Genomic DNA, 25,114 nt, shown 5'->3' on the forward strand with positions numbered 1-25,114 from the left:
CATTTGATTCCATTTATATGAAATGTCCAAAACAGGTAATTCCATAGAGACAGAAAGCAGATGAGTGGTTTCCAGGGTCTGGGGGATGGGAGAGTAGGTAGTGACTGCTAATGGGTACAGGCTTTCTTTTTGGGGTGATAAGAAATGTTCTGGAACTAGATAATGGTGATGGTTGCCTTACATTGTGAATGTACTTCATGCTACTGAAACGGTGAAAAAAATTTATGTTACGTGAATTTTACCTTATTTAAAAAAAAAGAAAAAGCAGGTCAGATTGCAAAACACCAACCACTACTTACAATGTCCATCATCTCCTTTCCCACGCTTACCCTGCCCCGTCCCCAAGCACAAACCTCCACCAATGGCTGTGCACAAATTACTAACAGAGAACGGCTCCCTCCCAACATCACCTTGTGTCACTATGGTGGAGCTTTACCACACCCTCGTGGATAATGAGAGAGCACAATACCCTAGAACCCAGCACGTGACTCTGCACATGGTGATCAATGTCAACTGCCTTTGCTTCTCTGCTGCATTCGGACCCACGCAGATTATTCTGAGAGATGACTAGACACAATGGCTTTTTTCGGTCACCAGATCAGAGCCTCATTAAGAGCTAAGCACACATGGGCTCTTCTCCATCCACCGAGTTGGCCCTCTCGGGACCCTGCTCAGTGGCATTGGCCAAGGCTGTTCACGGAAGCCAAACCCCCAGAAGGTGGACTATTTGCCACGTGGCCCTGGCCTGAGAACCAGAAAATGCAGAGTTGGGCTGAGAAGAGTCTACAAGGAGAGGGAAGCCGGCTCCGCAGTCGGTCATTTAGCAAGCGGAAGGCGGGATGACAAAACAGTCCATCATTCTGTCAAGGGATCTTTTCCCTTCAGAAAAGCTTAGATCCAAAAGACAGGTCCCAGGGGCTGCACTAGCTATGAATTTGCCCATATCCTAAACGCAGTGATCTTCTATTTATTTTTAGCATCCCACTGTCAGGTGCTTTCAGAGAGCACCTCCTCCTTAAACCCACTGCTTTTTTGTGCAGTTAATTACACTCCCAATGACAACGGTTTGAAAAGTCCCAAGACAATTAAGTGTAAGAGAAACATTCCAAGCCAAATGCTGAGCTGAGCGCCTGCTTGCTGGAGACACTCCGCTCTAGACAAGAGTAAAACTCAGAGGCCCTGGCTGGTTCAAGGGGCACGTTAAACATACAAACAAACAAAAAAATACCTGGTGAGCTCTTCTTTAATCTTCAAGGGTTCGTGTGGGTAGAATTTCACTCTAAAGCACATGGTGTATGGTGGATGAGCTGAAACGTCATAAAGAAAAAGCATGAGAAAAGCAGCAAAAGACCATGGACTCAAACACACACAGGAAAGTCAGCCAGGAAGCCTTCCAGCCTAGCCTGGGGGGAGGGGCAGGGGGATTTTCTGAAAGAACAGATATTATGCCCAAGAAAACGAAGCAACAGTGACAACAAAACTCAATGGAAATGCTTGACAAGACACCTAAAGCAAACTCAGGATACAGGCAACCTAGTCAGTCAGCACAGCTTTCCATGTCATGGCTCTTTCCTTCTCTCCAGGTCACAGATTCAAATAACATTTTCTCTTCCATTCTTCCCATTCTCTTCTGACAGATAAATTGTTCGTAAGTACCACTCAGGTTTTTGGCCTAGTGAAATATTTTTTTGGCCTGTGAGGTGGAAAAATGTCACTGCACATGACTAGTTTTCCCAAAGTGATGGCGCCGTTGACCTAAAATCAGGATTTAAAAAATGGAGTCTCCATGCACAGATCCTACTTTGTATAATTTTAGGATTATTTTAGTGTTATCTATCAATGAGGCAGTTGATTGCATGAAAAGAAACACTTTTATAACTTCCTGCTTTGTCTAAATCAGGATAGCACTATGCAGCCTGAAATTCTGGTTGAGGTTCATTGATTCTGGAATGTTCTAAGTGCATTAAAACTTCCAGAACTCAATAGCCAGCCAAGGGGATTCTATAGGATTTCTTTTAATTATAAGACCACTGTTGACTTGTGATATTAACATAATAAACGCACACAAGTGCAGTAAAATGCATTCAGATTTCAGTTAGTATATAAAACGAGCATGTTAAAATCGAAGAAATACGATGGTTAGTATTATTATTTCTATGGATCTGACATACCCACTCATTATTTGTCTCTGTATCAGTATGGCTGCTTGGGATCAGCTCTGAGACTACATCCAAATGTGAATATCAAACAGCACCCTATTCTGTCTCAAATCTTCTTTCATAATCAGCAGGGGTTAAATCACCAGCCAATTCTACAACATCTGGGACTATTCTGTATGTAGACAAATTCTTTATGTAGAAAGAACTATCGGCATCAAAAATGAATGTATAAGAGGATAATTTAATATGGAAAACAATTATTTAAAATAGTTTGAAAGAAAGTATCCAAATCCCAGAAAAACATAGCAGCATCTTGCTGGATATTTCAGCAGAGAAAAACTGATTAAAAATATACACACACACACACACACACACACACACCGATGTCAGAACCCTCCGCTCAATGCTCCACTTCCCCACCAGAAACTAGCAAATTTCTTAACTGAGTTGGGCGCTCCTAACCTGACCCTGTGTTCCCTAGATTTAAGAAAGGGAACATTTTTCTGGAGCACTAGGAGAAAACGAACTCCTCTTATACAGCAAAGAAACAATGAAGAAAAATACAAATGATTCTTAAGTCATTCATCTTTCACGATATCTAGAAACTCAATTTTGATTCAAAATATTTTATCCTTATACATTCCCCAGATTTCTTTCAACTTGTTTAAATCATCATCTCAAAAGAATAAAAACTAATAGGTTTTTTTTTATTATAAAACCTCTGGAGTGTCCTTAATAGAAATGTTGAGACAGTTTTTATAAGAGCAACAGAGTAAAAAAAAAAAAAGAAAATAGCATAAAAGATAAAGACTTTTTCTCCCTTCTTTCTTTCTTTCTTCTTTCTTTTATTAAAGTCCTCAAAATTAAGACATGTTTAAGCACAACCAATGAAGCTAGATAGACAGATGATAGATAGATGATAGACAGGTAGATAGATGGATACTGTTAGACAGACAGATGCATGAGCCGTCCCCTCTCACTTTCCTTCACTTTGTCTCCATTCCTGCTCCTTCTGTTCCTCAAGTCCCCACCCCACCCAAAACTCTCCAACCACTGTTAACAACCACTTCATCTCTATGCTTCCCCACTTTTGCCATCCTCACACAAACTATATGCCAACATGATTACATACATAATATTTAAAATATAATTTATTCTCACAAAACAAGATCATACTATGTATTGAATATGTTTGTCTTGCTTTTCTCATTTAACTCTCTAGCCTGCCCATCCATCTAGAGCAGTAGATACAGATCTAACTCATTGTCTATAATAACTGCATAACAGTTCATATGATACATTAGAATTTACTCAACTATTCTTTTTTAATCATCATTCAGGTTGTTCCCACATTACAATACAAGCAATTCTATAACGTATATAATATATATATATTATATATAATAATAATGTATATTATATATATCATTAAATGCATGTATTTTTATTCCATGTATCATTAACCATTTCATATATTATTAAATATATATATTTTAATGGAGACTCCCAATATTTGAATTTTGGGGAATAAAATCAGCTGACAGAAGGCAAACAGAGGAAAGGAGGATCACAGAAGGCAGACCCAAACGAGAGCTGTCATTTTCTCTTCTACCTGGTCAGCATATCTGCTTGCCATGTCCTAGGCTGGCTTCAATAGGAATCTGGGCTCATCGGATAGGATACAAATAGGACTTGCATTCCTCCTAAGGGATCAAGCAGTGAGGCTCAGAGGTGGCTCCCCAGGCAGCCACCTTTGAATACCCTGACTGTAGGAAGTCCTATCACCCAGCCATCCTTGTTCCAAGACCTGAGGCTCCAGAATGATCTAATGCTTCTCCCACATGGAGAGCCCTTCCACCATTCGAAGACAGAGCTTACGGTTCTTCTGAGTCTTCTCTAAAATAAACATCCCCAGTTCTTTTAGCTGTTCCTCATATGAAACAGTTCTGAGTGCCCTCACCCTGGGTGTATTCTTCCCTCCTCTGTGTTTCCTCAAGCACAGGGCTCCAGGGGTCGCCAGAGCTGCTCAGGTGAGGGGACCATCACCAGCCTCGCTTTGGACATAATTGTTGCTCACCCTCCACAGCCTCATCTCAGTGTTGACTCGCTCTGAATCTACAAAAGACCAACAGCTGGAATTCTTTTCATATATGCTGTTGCTAAGCCACACAGAAAAAAAGTCACTAAGCATCTTGCCATTTGCTAGGATGTGATCATGGAAGAAACTAATACAAGGTACTAGTGATATGCTCACCACTAGACCCCTTATCAGAGAAAGAATGCGAGCAGGTAGCAGAAAAATCAGGAGGCGGCACTTTTCAAGTCTGAAATTTTCTACCCATTTTCTTCCACCATCATATATACCCCTACTGTTGTCTTATATTGATCCAGCATCACTGACACTAAGGAATGCTTCTTCACAGGGTTGGAAGAGGCTGAAAAGATAAATAATTTCCCCCCAAAATGTTGATCTAGTTATAGATGACAAGATTTATGAGGGAATGGGCCTATATGTCTTGTTCAGCTTTCTATCCCCAGAGCTAATTATTGATAAAAGATCGACTCTCTGCCTGTCTGGTTGAATGAATGAATGATGATGCCCAACCTCTGAGGCAGATGTCAAGGCGAACAGCCAGGCGTTGCCATCACATTCATCCCGTCAAAATACTAGTCTAGAAGGTCTACCGTCTGAATCACTATAGCAATTTCTAGGATTTATATTTTGAAAATCTCAGGTCCTACAATTCAGCCTCTGCCCTTCAACATCTGGAACAAATTCAGGGACTCTGGAGTTGGTTCGAATAGCTACGTCTAGTGGAAGGATTAATTAATTCAATCAACAAAAATTTTGAGTACCTACTAGGTATCAGGCCCAGGTTTAGATATAAATACAAGCAATTCTGTCTTCATGGAGGACACATTCTAGTGGGGTAAACAGGTATAAAATCAAAATAAATAAGCAAAATATATAGGATATTGAAGGTCATAAATGCTATGGCGGAGAATAAAGGATTTCAGGGGTGAGGGAAGACCACACCCACCCATTCCCTTTTTCTCATCTCCACGCAATCAAATCCACAAATGTAAGTGCAATTCTCTTTACTACCTTCTAGAAAACTAAACAAGGGGAGAAATACAACTATTTAAAAATTTTAATCATTAAACAACCCCCCCATGTGTGTTGGCAGTGGTTTGGGGTCAAAACACCATCCGTGTAAATGCTGGAAAAGGAGCTTTCCCAGGCTCCAGGTGATAGCCGGCATGTGCTCCCCCGTATGAGTCTAAGGTCGAAATCCCCTTTTGGAGACGAGCCTACCCCTTCTCCTAGCAGCTCAGTGTCTCTGCCATTCCAGCTTCCATGTTTTTTATTCTTCAGCTACAGGGAAAGAGGAAGGAAGCAAAGGATGCCTCTTACCTGTGCCAAACGTTTGGCGCAGAATCAGAGTTGGAAATGTCTGATGAAGGAGCTATCTGCAGAGCAGGAAACACCTGGCACGGAGGTAACACGCAGGCAATAAAGCCCACACTCTGCTCAGGGCCCTTCCCCGACTGTGTCGTCATGAAGAGCCACTGTGTGGCTTTACTAGATTGGGAAGCATGGTCACCCCACGGGGGGCAACACCATAGTTCATTTCTCCTGTAGTACTAAGGCTTTGGCATCAGTGATAGAAGCACATGGGGTGGTGGGAACCCCAAATCCCCCAGGGTATGAGTGCCCAAACTTCAAAAGGGACTTCAGACAGTGACCTTGAGCAAGACACTTAACTTCTCTGTTTCCTGCTTTGGAAGAGGGAACAGCACCGGGGTTCACGTCGACCTCCCCAGAGGTGTTCGGACAGATCCAGTGGGCTCTTGGTACATGCACATGGCACAATATCCCAACAAACAAAAGCTCACGTTTAGGTAAACACTCCTACTAGAAGAAGAGAAGGAAAGGGGAGGTTGGAAATGGGAGGGAAGAGATGGAGAAGACTGAATTGTACTTAAGTCAACAGCTGAAAAGCATTTACTCAGCCATGTAAGTGCTAACAATGAGAAAACCGCTGAGGAGCAGAGAAGGGAAAAAATGCAAAACTCCACTTTAAATTGCCAGGAGCATGTATTTGCACTGAAAACGGCAGGGCTCCTCTCTCACAGCCCTCTGTCACCTGCCAGACGAGGGCTGGGGAGGCCAAGTGTCACCACAGGGCAGCTTAGGGGCCCCTTTTTGCATCAGCAGATCTCAGGGTATTATCATTTGGGTGGTTTGTTAACATTGAGAACACGGGGAGAGGAACAGCCGTTTATAAAGCAGAGACAGACTTCCTCATCTCCACTTTGAAACCTTGCCCAGAAATGGGGATGGGGATAGGAAACGATTAGGTGAGCAGGCTCCCTAAAATGAAAATGAAAAAAATGACTTTCTATTTTTAACCAAAAACCATCCTCAAACGTTTGTAAAAACAAATCGCATTTTTTTGTTTGTTTGTTTTATTCTAGTGAAACATCCCTTAGCAGCTTTCCTTAAAATGCAGTGGTCTTCCTCCAATCACCGTAAAGAACAATAGAAAAACAAAAAACATAACTTTGGGAATATACACATAAACTCATGATCTTTCTCATACACATTCTGGTTGACAGCTATGAAAAATTTTCACAAACTCCTTCAAACAGTAGTTAAGGCATAGAGCCCGTGGCTCTGGCAGGCAGATGTTAGGGCAATACCCACACCTGGAATATGTCTCTCTTATGACTCCCTCCTCTGGGACTCTATTAGGCAAAAAAAAAAAAAAAAAAAAAATGTGACCAATTGTCAGACTCTTTCAGACTCTGGAGAAATATTTCAAAGGGTTTGGTTGCAGAAAGGACCCCTAACACCCCACAAATAAGAGGCTTACATTCAAAAGGACTCCAATTAGGCGTCAGGGGTTCCTGGCCTGTTCAGAACCACTGACAACTTTTTATTCCCAACCAAATGAACACTGTCCCTCCCAGCTCCTTCCAGGGCTTTTAGAGTGAGAGCTGAGGACCACACCCCACCTCTCCGTCGGGCAGCAGCCCTCACAGGGATGCTGATGAGCGGCGCTCCGTGATGAAACAGCTCAGGAGCACACACTCTTTCTGCGCATGTGCAAAACGACACAGCGCCAAAAGGGCAAAGCATTACTCACTCACTCATTTACCGAGCTATAACTCTTGGGATATGATCAAATAAGCCAGCCACAGAGAACTGCTCTCTTAACGACTGCTCTCTTCTAGTTGGAAGTGATTATTATCATTCAGCAACAACTGTTAACTATCATCATCAACAGCAGGGATAATCCCTCCATCCCTCTTTTACTGAAATGACAAGCAGCAGCCTCCAAGATGTTACTGGTACCGCATCTCCTCTACTTCTAAAGCAGGGATTTTTAAAAAAATTTATTTAATTCATCCTCCTCCTGTTATAGCTCTCTCTTATGCCTTAATCATACACACAGGCATGCCCACATACACACACACGTGCACAGAATGAAGTCACACTCTAAGAACTCTGTTAGAGGATACTGGAGTGCTGAGAAGCTCTCTCACAAATACTTGTTCTTGGAATTCTCCGACTGCCTATGCTGCTCAAGAGAAGCTCCAACAGGCACTTTGATATCCAACATGTTTAATCTCAAGTTCACCATTTGGACAAATGGCTACAGACAAACTTAAAACTCTCAGCTTACATTTCTTCATTTCTTCAACCAGCCACCTAAAGTAGGGATCTGCAAAATTTCTCTATAAGGGGTAAGACAGTAAATATTTTTCACTTTGCAGGCCTCAAGGTCGCTATCTCAACTACTCCCCTCCGTTGTTGTAGCGTGAAAGCAACCTCAGACAAGATGTAAACAAATGGCATGACGTGTTCCAATAAAACATGGAAATCTGAATTTCATGTACTCCTCATATGGCACAAAATATCATCTTTTCTTTTTTTCTTCCAACCATTTAAAAATATGGAACCTATTCCCAGCCTGTGGCCATACAAAACCAGACAGCAGGTTGGGTCTGACCCAGGGGCCCTGTTACAAAGACCACTATGAGAATGGCACGAGTTAATAATGTTGAGCACTCAGCAGGCTGCCTGAGACCTTCACACTCAACCCATAGGAGTTATTACTACTCTAGAGGTTGAAGAAGAAACCGACGTGGATGAGGTAGAGCCCTCCAACTTGACCTAAATCCTATATCTTGGTTCAAAGGGTGAGAGGGGGACTGTCATTTTTCAGGAAGGAGTGGGGATGGAATACACAAGAAATAGGTGCACGTATGAAGAGATATTTGGCAGTCCTGCTTCTAAAGAAGAGCTTTGCTGCCTGGGACTAGGGTGCAGTGACCTGAGAATTTCAGCCAAAAAAAGTTAGCAAAAGTACATGAAACTTAAGGCAAGAGATCCAGGTGCCTGCTTGCTACAGATGTTGTGTAACTAACTGGCCCCACAGGAGTTATGCTGGTTGGCATAAATCAACTAGTAATAATAATAATAATAATAACAGCCAAATGCAATTACTTATGTAACTTAGTACTGAGATTTTTTTACTACAAAACTGCATCTAAAAATGAGGCATTATAAAGTATTTCCAAACAAAGGGAAACGGATATGAATAGAGCTTTCCTAACCTGGTTGACCCACGTTTGAACCACCTCTAGTACTGACATACCAAGCATGGAATCTCTTGGCCCATCATGGTTATCATTCAGACTTTTATGCCGCCAGCACGCTTGTAGTTTTGAATCACGTGGTCCGTTATGAAACAACATGGGCACTCCTGAAGGAAGAAGGAAGCCCTGAAATTATCTCCCCGGTGACATAAGGGCTTCTGCTGGAGGATACTCCTTTTCCTCTGCTTTTTCCACCACTCCTGGCAAATTCCCTCCTTCCCACAAGGAGTGCTGGGTCCTCCCCGAAGCCCACCATTGTACCCAATCAAAATGACATCAATGTCACCACCAACCACACCATAAGGATAAGGTTAAAAATTAGAAATCTGTGGCTTATTAAATGTACACATCACTTAGAATTGCACATTATAAAATTAAGAGTTTTTGTCATCACTTTTGTTATCATTATTTCTATCCATGTTGGAAAATAAAGAAAGAGCACAATGTGGAAATTATTTATAGGCCCAAACTGCACGGACTTTTTGAAAGAAGGATCAAAAATGGAAATTTTGGATGAAATAGTTGAACCTGGGAGAAAAAGAGAAAGTTGGCCAACCCTACTGAGCTGTGACTAGAATAAAAGAAACCTGCTCCCAAAGCTGGAAAGAAGCATTGGAGAGAAGAAAACTGGAAAGAGCAAAACCAGCCAAGACTAATCCACAGAGACTGGGAACTTAGCGTCACGTACTTGATTATGCAATGCGTTTTGTTCCGATGTGTGTGTTTTGCTTTGTTTTAAAGAACATAGCAGTTTAAATTCTTCTGCCTGCTCCCTAAAAGAAGTATTTTGATTCTAGTCAACAAGCATTTATTATGAACTGATCACATGCCTAGCCTTGTAGTAAGCCATGGACCGAGTAAAGAAATCTTCCAAACTAAATACTGGGGAACTGATTAGATGAGCATGTATATACACATGAGGGCAATGGGACAGGCTGCCCCAACAGGTCTAGAGATGGGGTTACTGAGACTATGAGTGTTTGGAGAAGTAAAATGTGTGAAGCTTTACTGTCAGAAGCATATGGTCAAGTTCAGCAAAGAAGAACACATATACAAAGGAGGAAAAATGAGCCACAAAACAAAAGCATGAAGGTCACCCAAAGAGTAAATAAGAATGCTGAAGGGTGTGGGAAATCTAAATTGGGGTGCTTGGTGCAGTGAGCTGGGTAGTGTCCCCCCACATTTCATATCCACCTGAAATCTCCGAATGTGACACTATTTGGAAGCAGGGTCTTTGAAGATGTAAGTAATTAAGATGAGGTCATACTGCATTAGGGTGAGCCCTAAATCCAATGACTGATACCTTTATAAGAGAAAGGAGAGGGAAAATTGGACACAGACACAGAGAAACACAGGGAGAAGGCAATGTGAAGGTGGAGGCAGACACTGGGGTGATGCAGCTACAAGCTGAGGAAGGAATGCCAAGGCTGGTCAGCAAACAGCAAGAGCTAGAAGAGCCTTCAGAGGGAGCATGGCCCTGTTGACATCTTGATTTCGACTTCTAAGCCTCCAGAACTGTGGGAGAATAAATTTCTATTGTTTTAAGCCAGCCAGTGTATGGTAGTTTGTTACGGCAGCCTTCGGAAATAATACTCAGCACAGGGAATAATTGGAAGAACAGAATTGGGAGTCAGGCATCAACTGTCCTCATGAATGGGTGTGGACCTGTGGCTGTTCTCCTGTTCCTGAAACCAGAGCAAAGTCTATGCTCCTGGTATTCTCTGCCTATGCTACAGAGGAATATATGCTCCCTATTGACAAAATCATTCAGCAGCTAGGGTCCTATTCATTAGGTTAGCCCCCAGGACTACGGAAAAGCTAAGGGATGCTACATAAACATGACGTTTCATAAATATTACCAGAGACACAAATTACACGCCGTCTCAGGCTTTCATGAAAGACCACTGTAACTTAGGGGAGGGAGCACAAAAGACATCAGCCAGCAACTTGACTCAAGATTGCTCTTATGGCTGAATCAAATCCATGTGTTACACAGAGGATGGGGTCTTCCCCACCTTGATTTGCATGGGGAAGCCATTTCCAAGAACCCCTGTCCCTTCACAGAGCTTGGCAGCAGCATAGTACCTGATAAATAGAGCAAGAATAAGATCTTAACTACTCTGGTGGGCTAATCAGGCACCAGCCAGGATTAAGCAGAGAGCCTCTTTAGAAGACTAAATGGGCTTTCTTTCATCTAGGTCTCTATTTCTATTGTACATGCTTAATGCACTTTGATTCCTTTTCTTCCTCTCTATCTTCATTCCTTTCTTGACTTTTGCGTAAAGCTTCCTCTTCTTTTATTTTCTCCTTTTTATTACCAAGTGATACATGAATATATTCTCACTGTAAGAGGTCTGAGTAAAATATAACTATATGTAATAAAACATGAGGACCTCACTTCTCTCTACCTCATTCTCTTCCCCAGTGGTAACCACAGTCAGTATATATCTTTTTAGTCCTTCTTCCGTGCACTTACATATTCATATAAAATAACCTTTTTATTTTCATATAAATGGATCATTTTATATGTGGAATTTTACTTGCTTTTTAAACTCTACTATATATCTAATAAATATTTTGATGTCAATAATATATGTCTGTTTCATTCCTTTAAATGACTACATGTACTCCACATAATTTATTTAGCCTTGTCAAAGTTTCTAGGCTTTTTATTGCTTCCAATTCTCAGTGTTATAAGCAATACTGCAGTGGACATCCTTGCACATATATTTGTTACAGAATCAATTTTGCTTTCAATGGATTCATAGAAGTGACACTGGATCAAAAGAGATACGCATTTTTAATCTTGAAAGATACAGCCAATTTCCCTCCCAAATGGCTTTACCAGTTTATACATTCCCACCAGAAGTGTTACCCCCATCCACAGCAACTGGATATTATCAATATTTAGAATTTTCTCAGAATAATAAACAAAAATATCTTGTTTTAATTTGCATTTTTCTTGTTACTAGTGATGTTGAGCATCTGTTTATGAGTTTATTGGCCATTTATTTTTATTCCTTCTACGTGTTTTTTTTTACATTTTTCTATTGAGTTGTTTATCTTTGGGTTTGTAGCATCGTACTTTATATATTTTGCATATTACTACCTTTTATATATTTGACAAATGTTCTTCCCATTATTTTGCTTGTATTTTAATTTGTTTATAATTCATTTTTATACTCATTCATCGAACAAATATTTACTGAGAAACTACTCTGCGCAGTGAACAAACCAGATATTCTAGTACAAACATTTAAATTTTGTACAAATTTATTAGCATTTTACTTTGTTACTTCTGGGTTTGATGTTTTCCTTAGGAAACCCTGTTTGACTCCATAATTATAAAAAATACTTCTGATGTGATACACCACATTAACAAAATAAAAGATAAAAATAATATGATCATCTCAATAGATGCACCAAAAGGATCTGACAAAATTCACCATCTATTTATAATAAAAACTCTCAACAAAGTGGGTAAAGAGAGAATGTACTTCAACATAATAAAGGCCATTTATGACAAGCCACAGCTAACATACTCAACAGTGAAAAGCTGCTGTGTTTCTATACACTAATAACAAACTATCAGAAATAGATATTAAGAAAACAATCCCATTTACAATTGCATCAAAAAGAATAAAATACCTAGGAATAAATTTAACCAAGGAGGTGAAAGACTTGTATACTGTAAACTACATGATGTTAAGGAAAGAAACTGAAGGTGATACAAATAAATGGAAAGATATTCCATGCTCATGGATTGGAAAAATTAATATAATTAAAATGTCCATATTACCCAAAGCAATCTACAGATTCAATAAAATCCCTATCAAAATTCCAGTGGTGTTTTTCACAGAAAATGTTTAATCCTAAAATTTGTATGGTGCCACAACAGACCCCAAATAGCCAAAAAAATCTTGAGAAAGAAGAACAAAGCTGGAGGCATCATGCTCCCTGGTTTAAAACTCTATTACAAAGCTATAATAATTAAAACAATATGGTATTGGCATAAAAACAGACACATAGATCAATGGAACAGAAGAGAGAGCCCAGAAATAAATCCACCCATATATGGTCAATTAATTTATGACAAAGGATCCAAAAATATACAATGGGGAAAGGACAGTCTCTTCAATAAATGGTGTTAGTCTCTTCAACAAATGTTTTTGGGAATTCTCTTGCCACATGCAAAACAATGAAACTGGACCACTATTTTACACCTCACACAAAAATCAACTCAAAATTGATTAAAGACTTGAATATAGAACCATAAAACTCCTAGAAGAAAGCATAGGATGTAAGCTCTTTGATATAAGTCTTGGTAATAATTTTTGAATCTGACACCAAAAGTGAAAGCAACAAAAGCAAAAACAAACAAATGGGACTATATCAAACTAAAAAGATTCTGCACAGCAAAGTAAACCATCAACAAAATAAATAGGCAACCTACTTAATGAGAGAAAATATTTGAAAAGCATATATCTCGGGGGTTAATACCCAAAATATATAACAAATTCATATAACTCAATAGCACAAAACCAAACAATCCACTTAAAAATGGGCAGAATATCTGAACAGACATTTTTCCAATGAAGACATATAGATGGTCAATAGGCACGTGAAAAGATGCTCAACATCACTAATCATCAGGGAAATGCATATCAAAACCACAATGAGATATCACCTCACACTTGTTAGAATGACTATTATCAAAAAGACAAGAAATAGAAAGTGTTGCCAAGGATGTGGAGAAAAGGGAACCCTTATGCACTGCTGGTGAGAATGTTAACTGATGCAGCCACTATGGAAAACAGTATGGAGATTCCTCAAAAAATTAAAAATAGAACTACCATATGATCCAGCAATTCCACTTCTGGGTATATATCCAAAAAAAACAAAAACACTAGCTCAAAAAGATATATGCACCCCCATGTTCACTGAAACACTATTCACAATTGCCAAGATATGGAAACAACCTAAGTGTTCATCAATGGATGCATGGATAAAGAAAGTGTGGTGTATATATATACACAATGGAATATTATTTGGCCATTAAAAAAGAATGAACTCTTGCCAATGGAATATTATTTGGCCATTAAAAAGAATGAAATCTTGTCACTTGTGACAACATGGAAGGACCTCAAGGTCCATTATGTTAAGTGAAATAAATCAGAGAAAGACACACGATCTCTCTTAAATGGGGAATCTAAAAAAAACCCAAAACCAAAAACAAAAACATACAGAATAGATAGAGAACTGATTGGTGATTGCTAGAGGTGGGGGATGGGAGAAATGGCTGAATGGATCAAAAGGTTATAAAAAATTTCTGTTGAATGAATGAATATGTTGGCTGAACTACACTCTGAATCATCTCTTATAAAAAAAAAAAACAAGAACACAGAATTGACTATGCTCATTCAATTTTCATTCTATAAGTATTATTTAGTATTTTTAACCTAGTATTTTTATCATAATGTATATAGCTCGTTAATGAATAAACATAAAGTTAAGCATATTGAGACAAAATGATAACTTCCATTCTACATTTTTTCCATTGAGTACAAGATCAGCTTTGATGCTCAGCAATTGAAATATCACAATTTAAAAAATTATCCTTCTCTATTTTAACAGATTAATAGCAAATATCTTGCTTATTGTATAATCCTCTAACAAGGCCAAAAAATAAACGTACTACTGCAAAATAAAAATAAATACTCCTAAATTTTTATCTAAACTTCTATAAGTTGTTAAATATATTGGGCTTTTGAATTCACTTGTTATTAATCCCATGATGTGAAGTATGATGTGAAGTATGGCTTTAGTCTTTTTTTCCCAAGTGAAAAGGTAACCCCCCCAAAAAAAAAAATTATAATTTTGGCAACCCCAAAATTATACCTTGAATCTTTCTGTCTCTAATATGAAATGCAGTCTTTCTTATAACCCATATTTCCATAAATAATGGGATTGTTCTTTCTGTTCTACTGATTCTTTTCCTGTTCCTGACTTTATCTTAATTACTATGTGAGTCTATCATGAGGCCTTTTGTAATTACTATAGCTCATAGGTCTTGATTTGCTAATAGAACAAAAACCCCATCATTGTTCATTGTTCTTTTTTGCATATTTACTGGCTACTTTTGAGCATTTTATTTTGCAAATGAGCCTTAGAATCAGCTTGTTAAATGCCATAGAGAACCTCACTGAAATTGTGATTTGAAACATTATTGAATGTCTATATTAATTTGTGACAAATTGATTTCATTAATATTAACCAGAAACATGAGAAGTCTCCATTTATTGAGCTGTTTATCTACTCTACAGTAACTCCACAGTAAAATTTCATAGTTTTATTTATATAGATCTTGCACATTTATTTATAAGAAATTTATGTTTTTACTTGTTAGTGCTATTGTAAATAATAGCACTTCTTTTTCATTACATTTGAGAAACAGCAGTAGCTTGTGTATAAAAAAGCTATTGCATTAGGACGTCAATCTTATATCCAAGGGCAAAAGCCATATTAGTTGTGGGGAAGGGGTGGCAGGTGGAAAGCTTGGAGAGATCCAGAGAGGACATAACCAAGGCTAAGATGCTTTCTGGAGCTATGAGAAGGAATTCAGCACCCCTCAGCACACTAGGCTTGGCTGAACAGAGTGAGGTGTGGAGGCAAGACAAGGAAACCCCAGAGTTTAGGGGAACTGTTCTGTCTGGAACTTTGGAGCACACTGAAGAAATTGCAGCACGGTGTGTTCAAGCAGAGGGTGAGCCTCTAGAGAGTGTACCGAGTTTCCCTGAGGCTGAAGCATGGCACGGAAGAGGCTAAGCAGTTTCTACCTGTCCCAGTGGTGAATACAGAAGTGCTGAGATGCAACCAGTGAAAGAGACATGGAGTGGGGACCACAAGAGGGCAGAGTTTATAGCCTTGAAGGTCAAGACCATGGCAGGAGCCACAGGTCTTAGCAGCACATGCCAGCACACAAAGGCCAAGTGGGACCAATTACGTCCAGAGAGGACGCAGTAGGGAAAGATGCCAGCAACCAGAGGCCAAATCACATGAGACACACGAGTCCTTCAGGACTCAGAATTGTGCATGAGAGAGATGTCACCCTCATGGCCATGGTGGATGGTAAGTAAGCTTCTCCTGCCTCATGATGCCATTTTGGGGAAGGAGGAAAAGAAATACTCCAACATAGGGTATGCACTTTCAAGTGACTATGTTTAAATTATGAATTCACTGAGTAATTTGCTGAAAGAGATCAAATACTAAACAGGCAGATGCTGAATTACCCTGAAGTGGCAAGATTAACTTTTCATCCCCAGAGGAGATAGGGGCTCACAGCAAGTGGAATTCAGTCATGGGGAAATAATGTTACATTTCCATACCTCTGAATCATAGTGTATAACTTTTTAAAACCTTTACATGCTAGTATAATTTGTGTGGTTACATAGATCCTATAGGACATGTAATTTTTGTCCTCTTAATGTGTGTCTCTGCATGTATACACATTGGGCTACATTCCACGGTCATGGGGACAAGGTTAAAAAAGCTATAGGTTTGAAGTGAGAAGGGTCAGTATGTGTTACATAGCAACATTCCTGCATGGAAAGCTAGGACTCTGAAAACCAAACATTCAAAATATGCACTTCATCACTGCAGCTCTATTTACAATAGCCAGGGCATGGAAGCAACCTAAGTGCCCATCGACAGATGAATGGATAAAGAAGATGTGGCACATATATACAATGGAATATTACTCAGCCATAAAAAGAAATGAAATTGAGTTATTTGTAGTGAAGTGGATGGACCTAGAGTCTGTCATACAGAGTGAAGTAAGTCAGAAAGAGAAAAACAAATACCATATGCTAACACATGTATATGGAATCTTAAAAAAAAAAAAAAAAAGGTTCTGAAGAACCTAGGGGCAGGACAGGAATAAAGACGCAGACGTAGAGAATGGACTTGAGGACACAGGGACGGGGACGGGTAAGCTGGGACGAAGTGAGAGAGTGGCATGGACATATATACACTACCAAATGTAAAATAGATAGCTAGTGGGAAGCAGCAGCATAGCACAGGGAGATCATCTCAGTGCTTTGTGACCACCTAGAGGGGTGGGGTAGGGAGGGTGGGAGGGAGATGAAACAGGGAGGAGATATGGGGATATTAAGTATATGTATAGCTGATTCACCTTGTTATAAAGCAGAAACTAACACACCATTGTAAAGCAATTATACTCCAAAAAAGATGTTTAAAAAAATAAATGCATTTCATTTGACACTTTGTTTGCAGTCAGTCTATTACCTGAGTACTTTTGAAAGAAAAACAAATCACCAGCTCAGTCCACATTTGTACTTAGGGATATACAGTGATGGAACACGGAAATGAGAAAGATATTCCCTCAGTGTTTCCCAAGTAAATTATGTAGCCTATCTGCATTTTTACCCAGTAGACAAGGAATTATTAAAAGTTGACTTTAAAGTTTCAGTTCCGGGCAGGATGGACTAATTGCACCCCACCCTGTCTCTCGCCTTGAATGCAGCTATAAAACCTGGACAGAATATGTGCAGCAGCCGTTTAAGGTCTCTGGAAAGTAAACAGCAGCAGGCAGATTGGAAACAAAGACAAGCATTCAAAGAATCAGTGAAACAGTGTTGAGTTCACCACATTTTCCCCTTTGTGTCCCCTGGACAGAACTCAGAGATACCTGGGCATCAGCACAGACTTAGAAGCTCCTAGTTAAGGCCTGAAGAGCAAGAAAAGGGGTTCTGGCAGCAACAGCAATGGCACCAAGTAGGCGGAAGATTTCCTTTCTGGAAGATTTTAAACCTAGCATCTTAAATAATTGTAAAACTACTCATGTTATGTATTTCTTATTGGGTGAGTTTTGGTAATTTGTGGTTTTTTTGGAATTGGTCCATTTCATCTAAGCTGTCAAACTTCACGCCTAGAGTTGTTCTTTGGGGTCTGTAGTGACATATCCTCGTTTGCTCCTGATATTGGTAGTTTGTGTCTTCTGTCTTTTTCTTCATCAGTCTTGCTAGAGATTTATCAACTTTTCTTGACCTTTTCAAAGACCAACTATTCTCATTAATTTTCTGTATCATATATTGAAACATAAGAACTTGGATGAATCTGAGTTATTAATGCTGAGTGAAAGAAACCAGTTTCAAAAGATTATAAGCTGTATGGCTCAATTTATATGACACTCTCAAAAGATACAAACTATATTGACAGAGAACAGATAAGTGGTTGTTAGTTGTTAGGGGAGGTGGGTGTGACGATACAGGTCAGCACAAGACAGGTTTTTAGAGTGATGTGTTCTGTATCCTGACTGTAGCGGACACAAATCTACCTGTGTGCTAAAAATTCATAGCACTATAGAACAAAATAAAGGCAATTTTACCGTTTACCAATTTTACCTTTTTTAAATGTTCATTTAAAAAATAAAATTGAAAGTAACTCCTAAGGTCAGAGGAGAAATAAGACTGGTTTACGAAGTTTCTCAGTTTTAAAATTGATAGTTAATAACTGCCCAGTTAATTAGTTTTTCAATTACATGTTTCTCTTCCTTAATAAACATGAGGTCATCATAAAAACAAGTTTGATTATACCTATCTTCAACAAGATTTGGGGGAAACAAGGTCTCTCATGTAATATTAGTGGAGTAAATTACTGTAAGATCTTTGGATGGATAGTTATCTCTAAGGAAATATAAAATGTGTATACTTTTTGATCCAACAACTCAACTTCTAGGAATTTCTAGGACAGATGTACAAGATCAAGAATGTACATCTAAGAATGTTTATGACAGCATAATTTGTAATAGGAAGAGACTATAAACAATGTGGATGTCCATTAATAAGTAAATTACATAGATGCATACAATTAACTATCAGAAAACCATTTCAAAAATGAGGCTAATCATCAATCACTGATTTTGAAAAAAAGTCTCCAAAATTATTAAGAAAAATAACAAGGTGAAGAATAATATATAGCGACTGATCTCATTTCTGTTTAGGAAAGGCCTTATATATGTTGGGGGAGCTTATACATACATAAAAATTCCCAGAAGGATATATAAAATACTGTTAACAATAGTTATCTCTTTGGAGTAAGCATGGAGATATAAGCAGGAGGAGAAAGGAAACAGTTTAAACTTTTCTGAACTGCTAGAAAAACCACAAACATGATACTATTAAAAAACTATTTTCAAAAATGTTAGTAAGACATAATAATGGCTTTGTACAAAGTTTATTAATCAGGATAGCTGGCCTTCTGCCAACCCTGGGAACGTCCATAGTCAGAGGGATCTTAATGGGGTCAGGGCAAAGGATCTGAAAGTTGGTCATCACTGGTGAGTGAGATGGGAATGGAGGAAACTCTTCCTCCAAGGAATTACGGTCTCACTGCCTACTCAAAGGCAGTCAGAATATAAACAGCATACCCACAACCAAAGAGGAAGCTGCCTGGGGTTCTGCAACCAGATCCTGTTGATAACCTCATGGATGAGTCCCAAAGGTTGGACCCAGTTTTTCTGGGTTAACAGTCTATAAGCCCTAGCTTAAATTTTTTCTAATTTCATTATAGTGAATATTTCCAGGGCATATATACAAGAACACAAGAAATTCTTGATACTAAAAGACATCAAGAACAACAACAAAATGAGGTTTGTGATCTTGAGAAAAATTACATAATTTTTTGATCACTAATGTTCTTAACAATACAACAGAGGACTACGTGACAGGTAGGACCCTTGCTGGTTCCTAGAATCAGTGAGTCACCGTGTCTGGTTTAGAAATTGAATTTTACACAATTCTTTTTTCCAGATTCAGATTCTATTTGTCATTAGATTGAAACTGGCCAATAGTCATACATCAATTTTGAAACCACATTTCCCAAAACATTATATATCTTGAGTTGGTTGTTCAGATTTAGTATGTGTAGACACAAAGCTCTTAAGCAGAAAATTCTTCACAAATTTAAAATTTTCTCTTCTATTAAGTGTTGAAATACATCTTACTTTAGAGACAAGTTATACTTCAAAAATGTGTGTCCTAAGGAAAATATTTCATGACATTTAAGAACAAAAGTCAAAGAACTATTTACTATAAATAAGTGTACTGGAAAATTATCTAAATATTTTAAAATATATTAACAAAAATATCAAAACTTTGTAGTTAAGGGATAAAAGCCAGGCATGAGCTATTTTTTTTCGCAGACAAGTTAGTTCATTCTCATTATCCTGCATATCATTCTATACAAAGCTTCCTGATAATTCTGTTCTGCTACTTCTTCTGGGATGTTTGTCCCAAATCTATTCCAGCTTCACCCCAAAAGCCTGACCTCTCTGAACTTTGCATGTGCACTGCTGCCCCTGTTTGCATCTCACACATCTTTCCTGCCCTCTCTCTGCAGCACCCATTGCCCACAGCAGCCCTGGGTGTTAGCCTGAACAACCCGGCTGGCTGTGTGTCCTGCACTGGCCAGTTAGCTCTTGAGAGATGGGAGAAGAATGGGAAGGGACAGACAGAGAGAGGTATGAGGGAGGACAAAGAGAGAAAAAGGGAGAGGGAGGGAGGGAAAAAGAAAAGAGTTAAGGAATAGATATGTTGGTTACTAGTTTGCCAGCCATGTTCAGTTTCTTCCTTCTCCCACTTAAAAACCTTGCCCCGAATAATTTCTTCATATTTGAAAAGGAAAAGAATCCCTTGAATGATGACAAGTGACATAATATGCGCTAACCTGATCTCTGATGAGAAACTGATTTATCACCTATATTTCAGAGCCCTGGGAACGTTGACATGAAGGGATAAATGGATTTCAGGGCAGGCAATGAATTTCTGAGGTGCATTTCAGAAGCTCTCCTCTAAACCATAAATAAAAACAGGTTGACTACAGCCTGGCACGGTGACTAGGACAAAACATCATGCCACCCAGGACCATCAGTCAACACCCTCTTCACAATGCCCCAGGTGGATGACCAGATATTCTATATTCTAGAGAGATGTTTCCCTAGCCGACTCTTCCAAGAGCTCATCAGGGGGAAAAAAAGGCAGTTCAGAACACCAGAGCTTGAAAACTATTACCCAGAAAAATATATTGGGGAGGTTGAGGGGTGGAAAAGAATACTACAATCTTCAGTAAAGTTAGCAGCAAGATCATAGTTTCAAAATACACCTGCCTCTCTCATTGCCCCACCAAGACTGACCTCCCACCCTGAACCATTTACTAGCAACCCCAACAATCAAAGGGAACCAGGCACCAATACCCCTGTTCGAATATGAAATACGAGGGTAAGATGGTGGGGAGGGTGAGAGACACAGGCAGCTATAGGAATAGTGACTGCAGGGAGGACCAAGGCCAACAAATAAGAGAGAAGTTACACAGCTCTCCCTGGGAGGTACAAGCCCCCAACCCCCAGATCTTCAACTCCATCCATTTCTTCCCTGGCAGGAGAAACTTTGTAAAGAGACAGAGTCTATCTTTGGACATTTCATAGCAAAAGTGAACCCACAGATTGACACTTACATTTCATTTGCTTGGAGATGGACTTGTTAGGTTCAAGCCAGTGCTGGGGAGAAAAAGAGAGATTGTGGGTCAAACGGCTGGACCATGTGATGCATACTTAATAACTAAAACGAATTTAATGAAGATATTCTTTTTCCAAAGTACAGCCTCAGTTCCCCATAGATATTCCTCAGGGTTCCACCCTCTAAAGATCAACAAGAACAATTGGCAATAATAATGCCACAGGCAAGGGTATAAATTACAGAGAATTAATACTTTCTAAGTAGTATTTGAGTCATACAGTTGCTAGGAGAGAAGGACAAGGGAGAAAACATGCACTTAAATTGGATGTTCCAGTGGCTCTAGTTGGCTCCTAGGTGATTCTTTGAGCTCCACTGCTCTGGGCAAACCACAGATGGCTAAAGACTTTGACATCCGTGACCTCTAAGAGCCACAGTCCAGCAGCATCCTTTCAGGTTAGCAGTGGGCCAAGCCAGCATTAGCTCTGTCACACACAGAGGCAATTCTTCCTTCACAGTAGGGAGGAACAAATTATTTTAAATATCTTATTGCAGAGGCCTGAGGTCATCAAGAAGAAAAATCAGCCCCAACACAAAACAAAGAAGCCCAAAATCCTGAATAGCTCAGACTCGTGTTACTGACAGGTTATCTGTAGCAGACACAATGCTGGCCCCAGCGCCTAGCTCTCTCCACACCATGAGTGAAGGTCACTTTGACATGCTGAGATCAGGGCAGCCTCTGATATCACTAACCATGATGCCCCTGAAGCTGCTTAAGGAACGTCAGGAAGCATCACTTTATACACCAGAAGTTTATAAAGATGATAAGAGGGGTGTCAATGGGTATCCATCCAGATGTCAGGGACCCCTCACTTATGGGGCACCCACTCCCTGCTGATTACTGGAGACGAAAGAAGAGGAGGAAACTTACCATCAGTTGAGCACTTACACCTCACTCTATCTCATTTGTGGCATCCAGTAAGCCTCAAGGTTCTGTATTATCCCTATTGTTTGATGTAAATGCATGGCCATAAAGTTTAATAGGAGCTAGCATTGTTGAGTGCTCACTAAGTGCCAGAGTTTCCAAGAGTTTCCATGAGCTATCACTACCACCCTATTTACAGACGAGAAATCTGGGGCTCAGGATGTTAAAGAACTTGCCAAGGAAATGGCAAAGGGAAGAAATGGTGAAGCCAGCGTTCAGGGGGATTCCAGAGCACAGGCCCTTAACCTCAGGCACGTGGCCTCCCAACAGATCAGTTCACTCTAAAGTGTATTATTCTCCTCGCTGAACACTCCCTACCTCCCCAGGAGCTGGAGAATTGAGTGTCCAATCAGTAGTTTCCAATCTTGGGTTTCAGATCTTTGCAGTCTTTAAACAAGAATGGGGGTCTTTTAGCTATTTAAAATAAATCTAACTCTTCTAAATGAAGAATCTGCCAGGAAACCATGCATTTACCCTTGACATGTTGCACAAGCAAACTAATATAGCAAATTTCTTTGCTTCTGGCCAAAATTATACCAACTCATGTTGGGAACCCTGATTATCTCCTTTTGTCCCCTGATTTTTTTATTGTGGTAAAATATACATAACATAAAATTCACCATTCTAACCATTTTTAAGTGTATAGTTCAGTGATATTAAATACATTCATAACGGTGTGCTACCATCACCACCATCCATCTCCAGAACCCTTTTCATCTTGTAATATTTAAACTCTATACCTATTAAACGATAACTCCCATTCCCCCCATCCTCTTGGCCCTTGGTACCATTGTACTTTTGGTTGTCTCCTTCTAATCAGAAATTATGCTTGGGTTTTACACAGTTAAAATTGAACAGTGAGAAAGGCATATTGATTATACCACTTACTAGCTGTATAACCTTGTGCAGAATGTTTAATTTCTGTCTCAGTTTCACAACTATAAAGTGGGAATAGTAATAGTACCTACCTTGTAAGGTTGTTGTGATGATTTTAAAAGTTAATAAAAAGTTAATAAACGTAAGGTTGCTTAAACAGTGCCTGGCACGTGAAAAATACTCAACGAATGCTTGTTTGCTGATGCTGTGTTGTTACTTAATAAGTACAGTTTAATTGGTAGACCACGTCTTTCAATATACGGGACACACGGAAGAGAATAATAAGAGGGGCCTCTGGTGATTAAATTACTTTTCTAGAAATAAACAGATAGGATAATTTAGAACTAAGGCACGAAAACAAATAACAGCAGCCTGAGATCAATAACTATTGCAACTGTTTCACAAAGGAGGATCACCAGTCATTTTGCTAATAAAGTCTGAAATATAAATAAGTTTTTCAAATTCTCCTTGTTTGGCATTCTTTAAACTCCTTAGCCCTTCTCTGCCTAACTTCAACCTACCTCCCCACCTTCTCCCTGCCTCCAGGAATGACAGGTAAGTTTCATTTTGCGTGCCCACACTAGTTAGCTGGTGGTAATCTCCCAGAGCTGTGACGAAAACTCCGAGACTGTGAAGGCTTAGGGAGAATGAGTGCGGTGATGGATTGGTTATGTCTGCTGTGCCATGATGGATTGAGTATGTCTCCCACCGAGGGGGAGGAAACATTTAAGGCATGCCCGCAAGGTATTTGCCATCTGTGCCCTACATAAATTATTTACTTTAAATGAACTGGCCTTCTCATTGTCCTACAAAATACACCCTGCAGTTTCTGATCGGCTCCTACCTTCCTCTTCCTCTCAGCCTATTCATATTCTGCCCTTGCCTCTCAATTACCTTTGTCTACAATATAATCACTCACTACATACATTTCCAAGACAGCTATTCTTCCCCAATGGGATAGTCATAGGGTATAGAGTCCTAAGAAAAATAAGCCAGCAGTAATCATGTTTCAAGGGATTACAGAAAATCATTTCTTCAAAGAGCTCAATTTATTAGTATGTACTAAAATTTAAAAACCTGACTGGCCTATGGCCTAGCAATTCCTTTATTCTCTAATTCTACCATGTGAACAAAGAGGAACGAACAAGAATTTTCACTGCAATATTATATAAAATTACAAAATACTAGAAATAACATTAATGGCCATAATCAGGAAAATGGGTAAATAAAATGGGTAAATAAATTCTGGGTAATTCTGCAGCACTGTTTTATAGGAGGTAGATCTTTATGTGTAACATGGTTGAATCCCTAAGACACAGTTTGGGATGAAAAAAGTGAACTGCAAAATTTTTAACTGTGGCCAGAGTTAGTTCCCAAATTGTGCATTGAAGCATCCCAGGGAAGTGTAGCCATACTAGACATCTGCTGGACACCGTGCAAACTATGAGCTCAAGGAGGTCCACAGTTCCAATATTAGAGCATACTATAATTCTTTTGATGTCATTCATTTTGCAAAGTTGGGTTTCCAGTGGTTGCTGTGATTAAAAACGAGTACCGTGCAAAAATAGGTGTGGAACAGGCAATGAGTGTGGTAGCATCTGATCTGTTCCCAGGATTTGAGAGCCATGGAGTGTCCAATAAGCACATACTGCCTGTGAGTAAGTAATTATGGTTAAGAATAAACTGAAAATACTATTTTCATGTGTATAATGTTTTAAATGGCTACTAAGGCCATAATGGCTATGTTAGGACATAAATACTTACTAAGTTGTTTGGATCTAACTCTTATTAGATGGAACTGTTAAATATCCTTTTGACCTAGGGCACCATGAAATAATTACTAAGATACTGAAAGAGCCATAAACCAAGAAAGTTTGACAACCTCTGAACTATGGTAT

General features: G+C 39.3%; 1 protein-coding gene across 3 annotated transcripts in view; it reads right to left on the reverse strand.

The window, feature by feature from the left end:
- The window catches only part of FRMD3 (FERM domain containing 3), a 321,116-nt gene that overhangs the window by 113,409 nt on the left and 182,593 nt on the right, over positions 1-25,114 (reverse strand). For all 3 annotated transcript variants that reach the window (XM_082469725.1, XM_082469724.1, XM_082469723.1), the window contains 2 exons: positions 21,357-21,399; positions 1,229-1,307 (listed from right to left, as the gene is read on the reverse strand). In XM_082469725.1, coding sequence (XP_082325851.1) covers positions 1,229-1,307; positions 21,357-21,399 — 122 coding nt within the window. The remainder of the gene's footprint in view (positions 1-1,228; positions 1,308-21,356; positions 21,400-25,114) is intronic.

This window comes from Balaenoptera physalus, assembly GCF_965194825.1.
Source record: "Balaenoptera physalus genome assembly, chromosome: 7".
In the NCBI taxonomy this organism is placed as follows: Eukaryota; Metazoa; Chordata; class Mammalia; order Artiodactyla; family Balaenopteridae; genus Balaenoptera; species Balaenoptera physalus.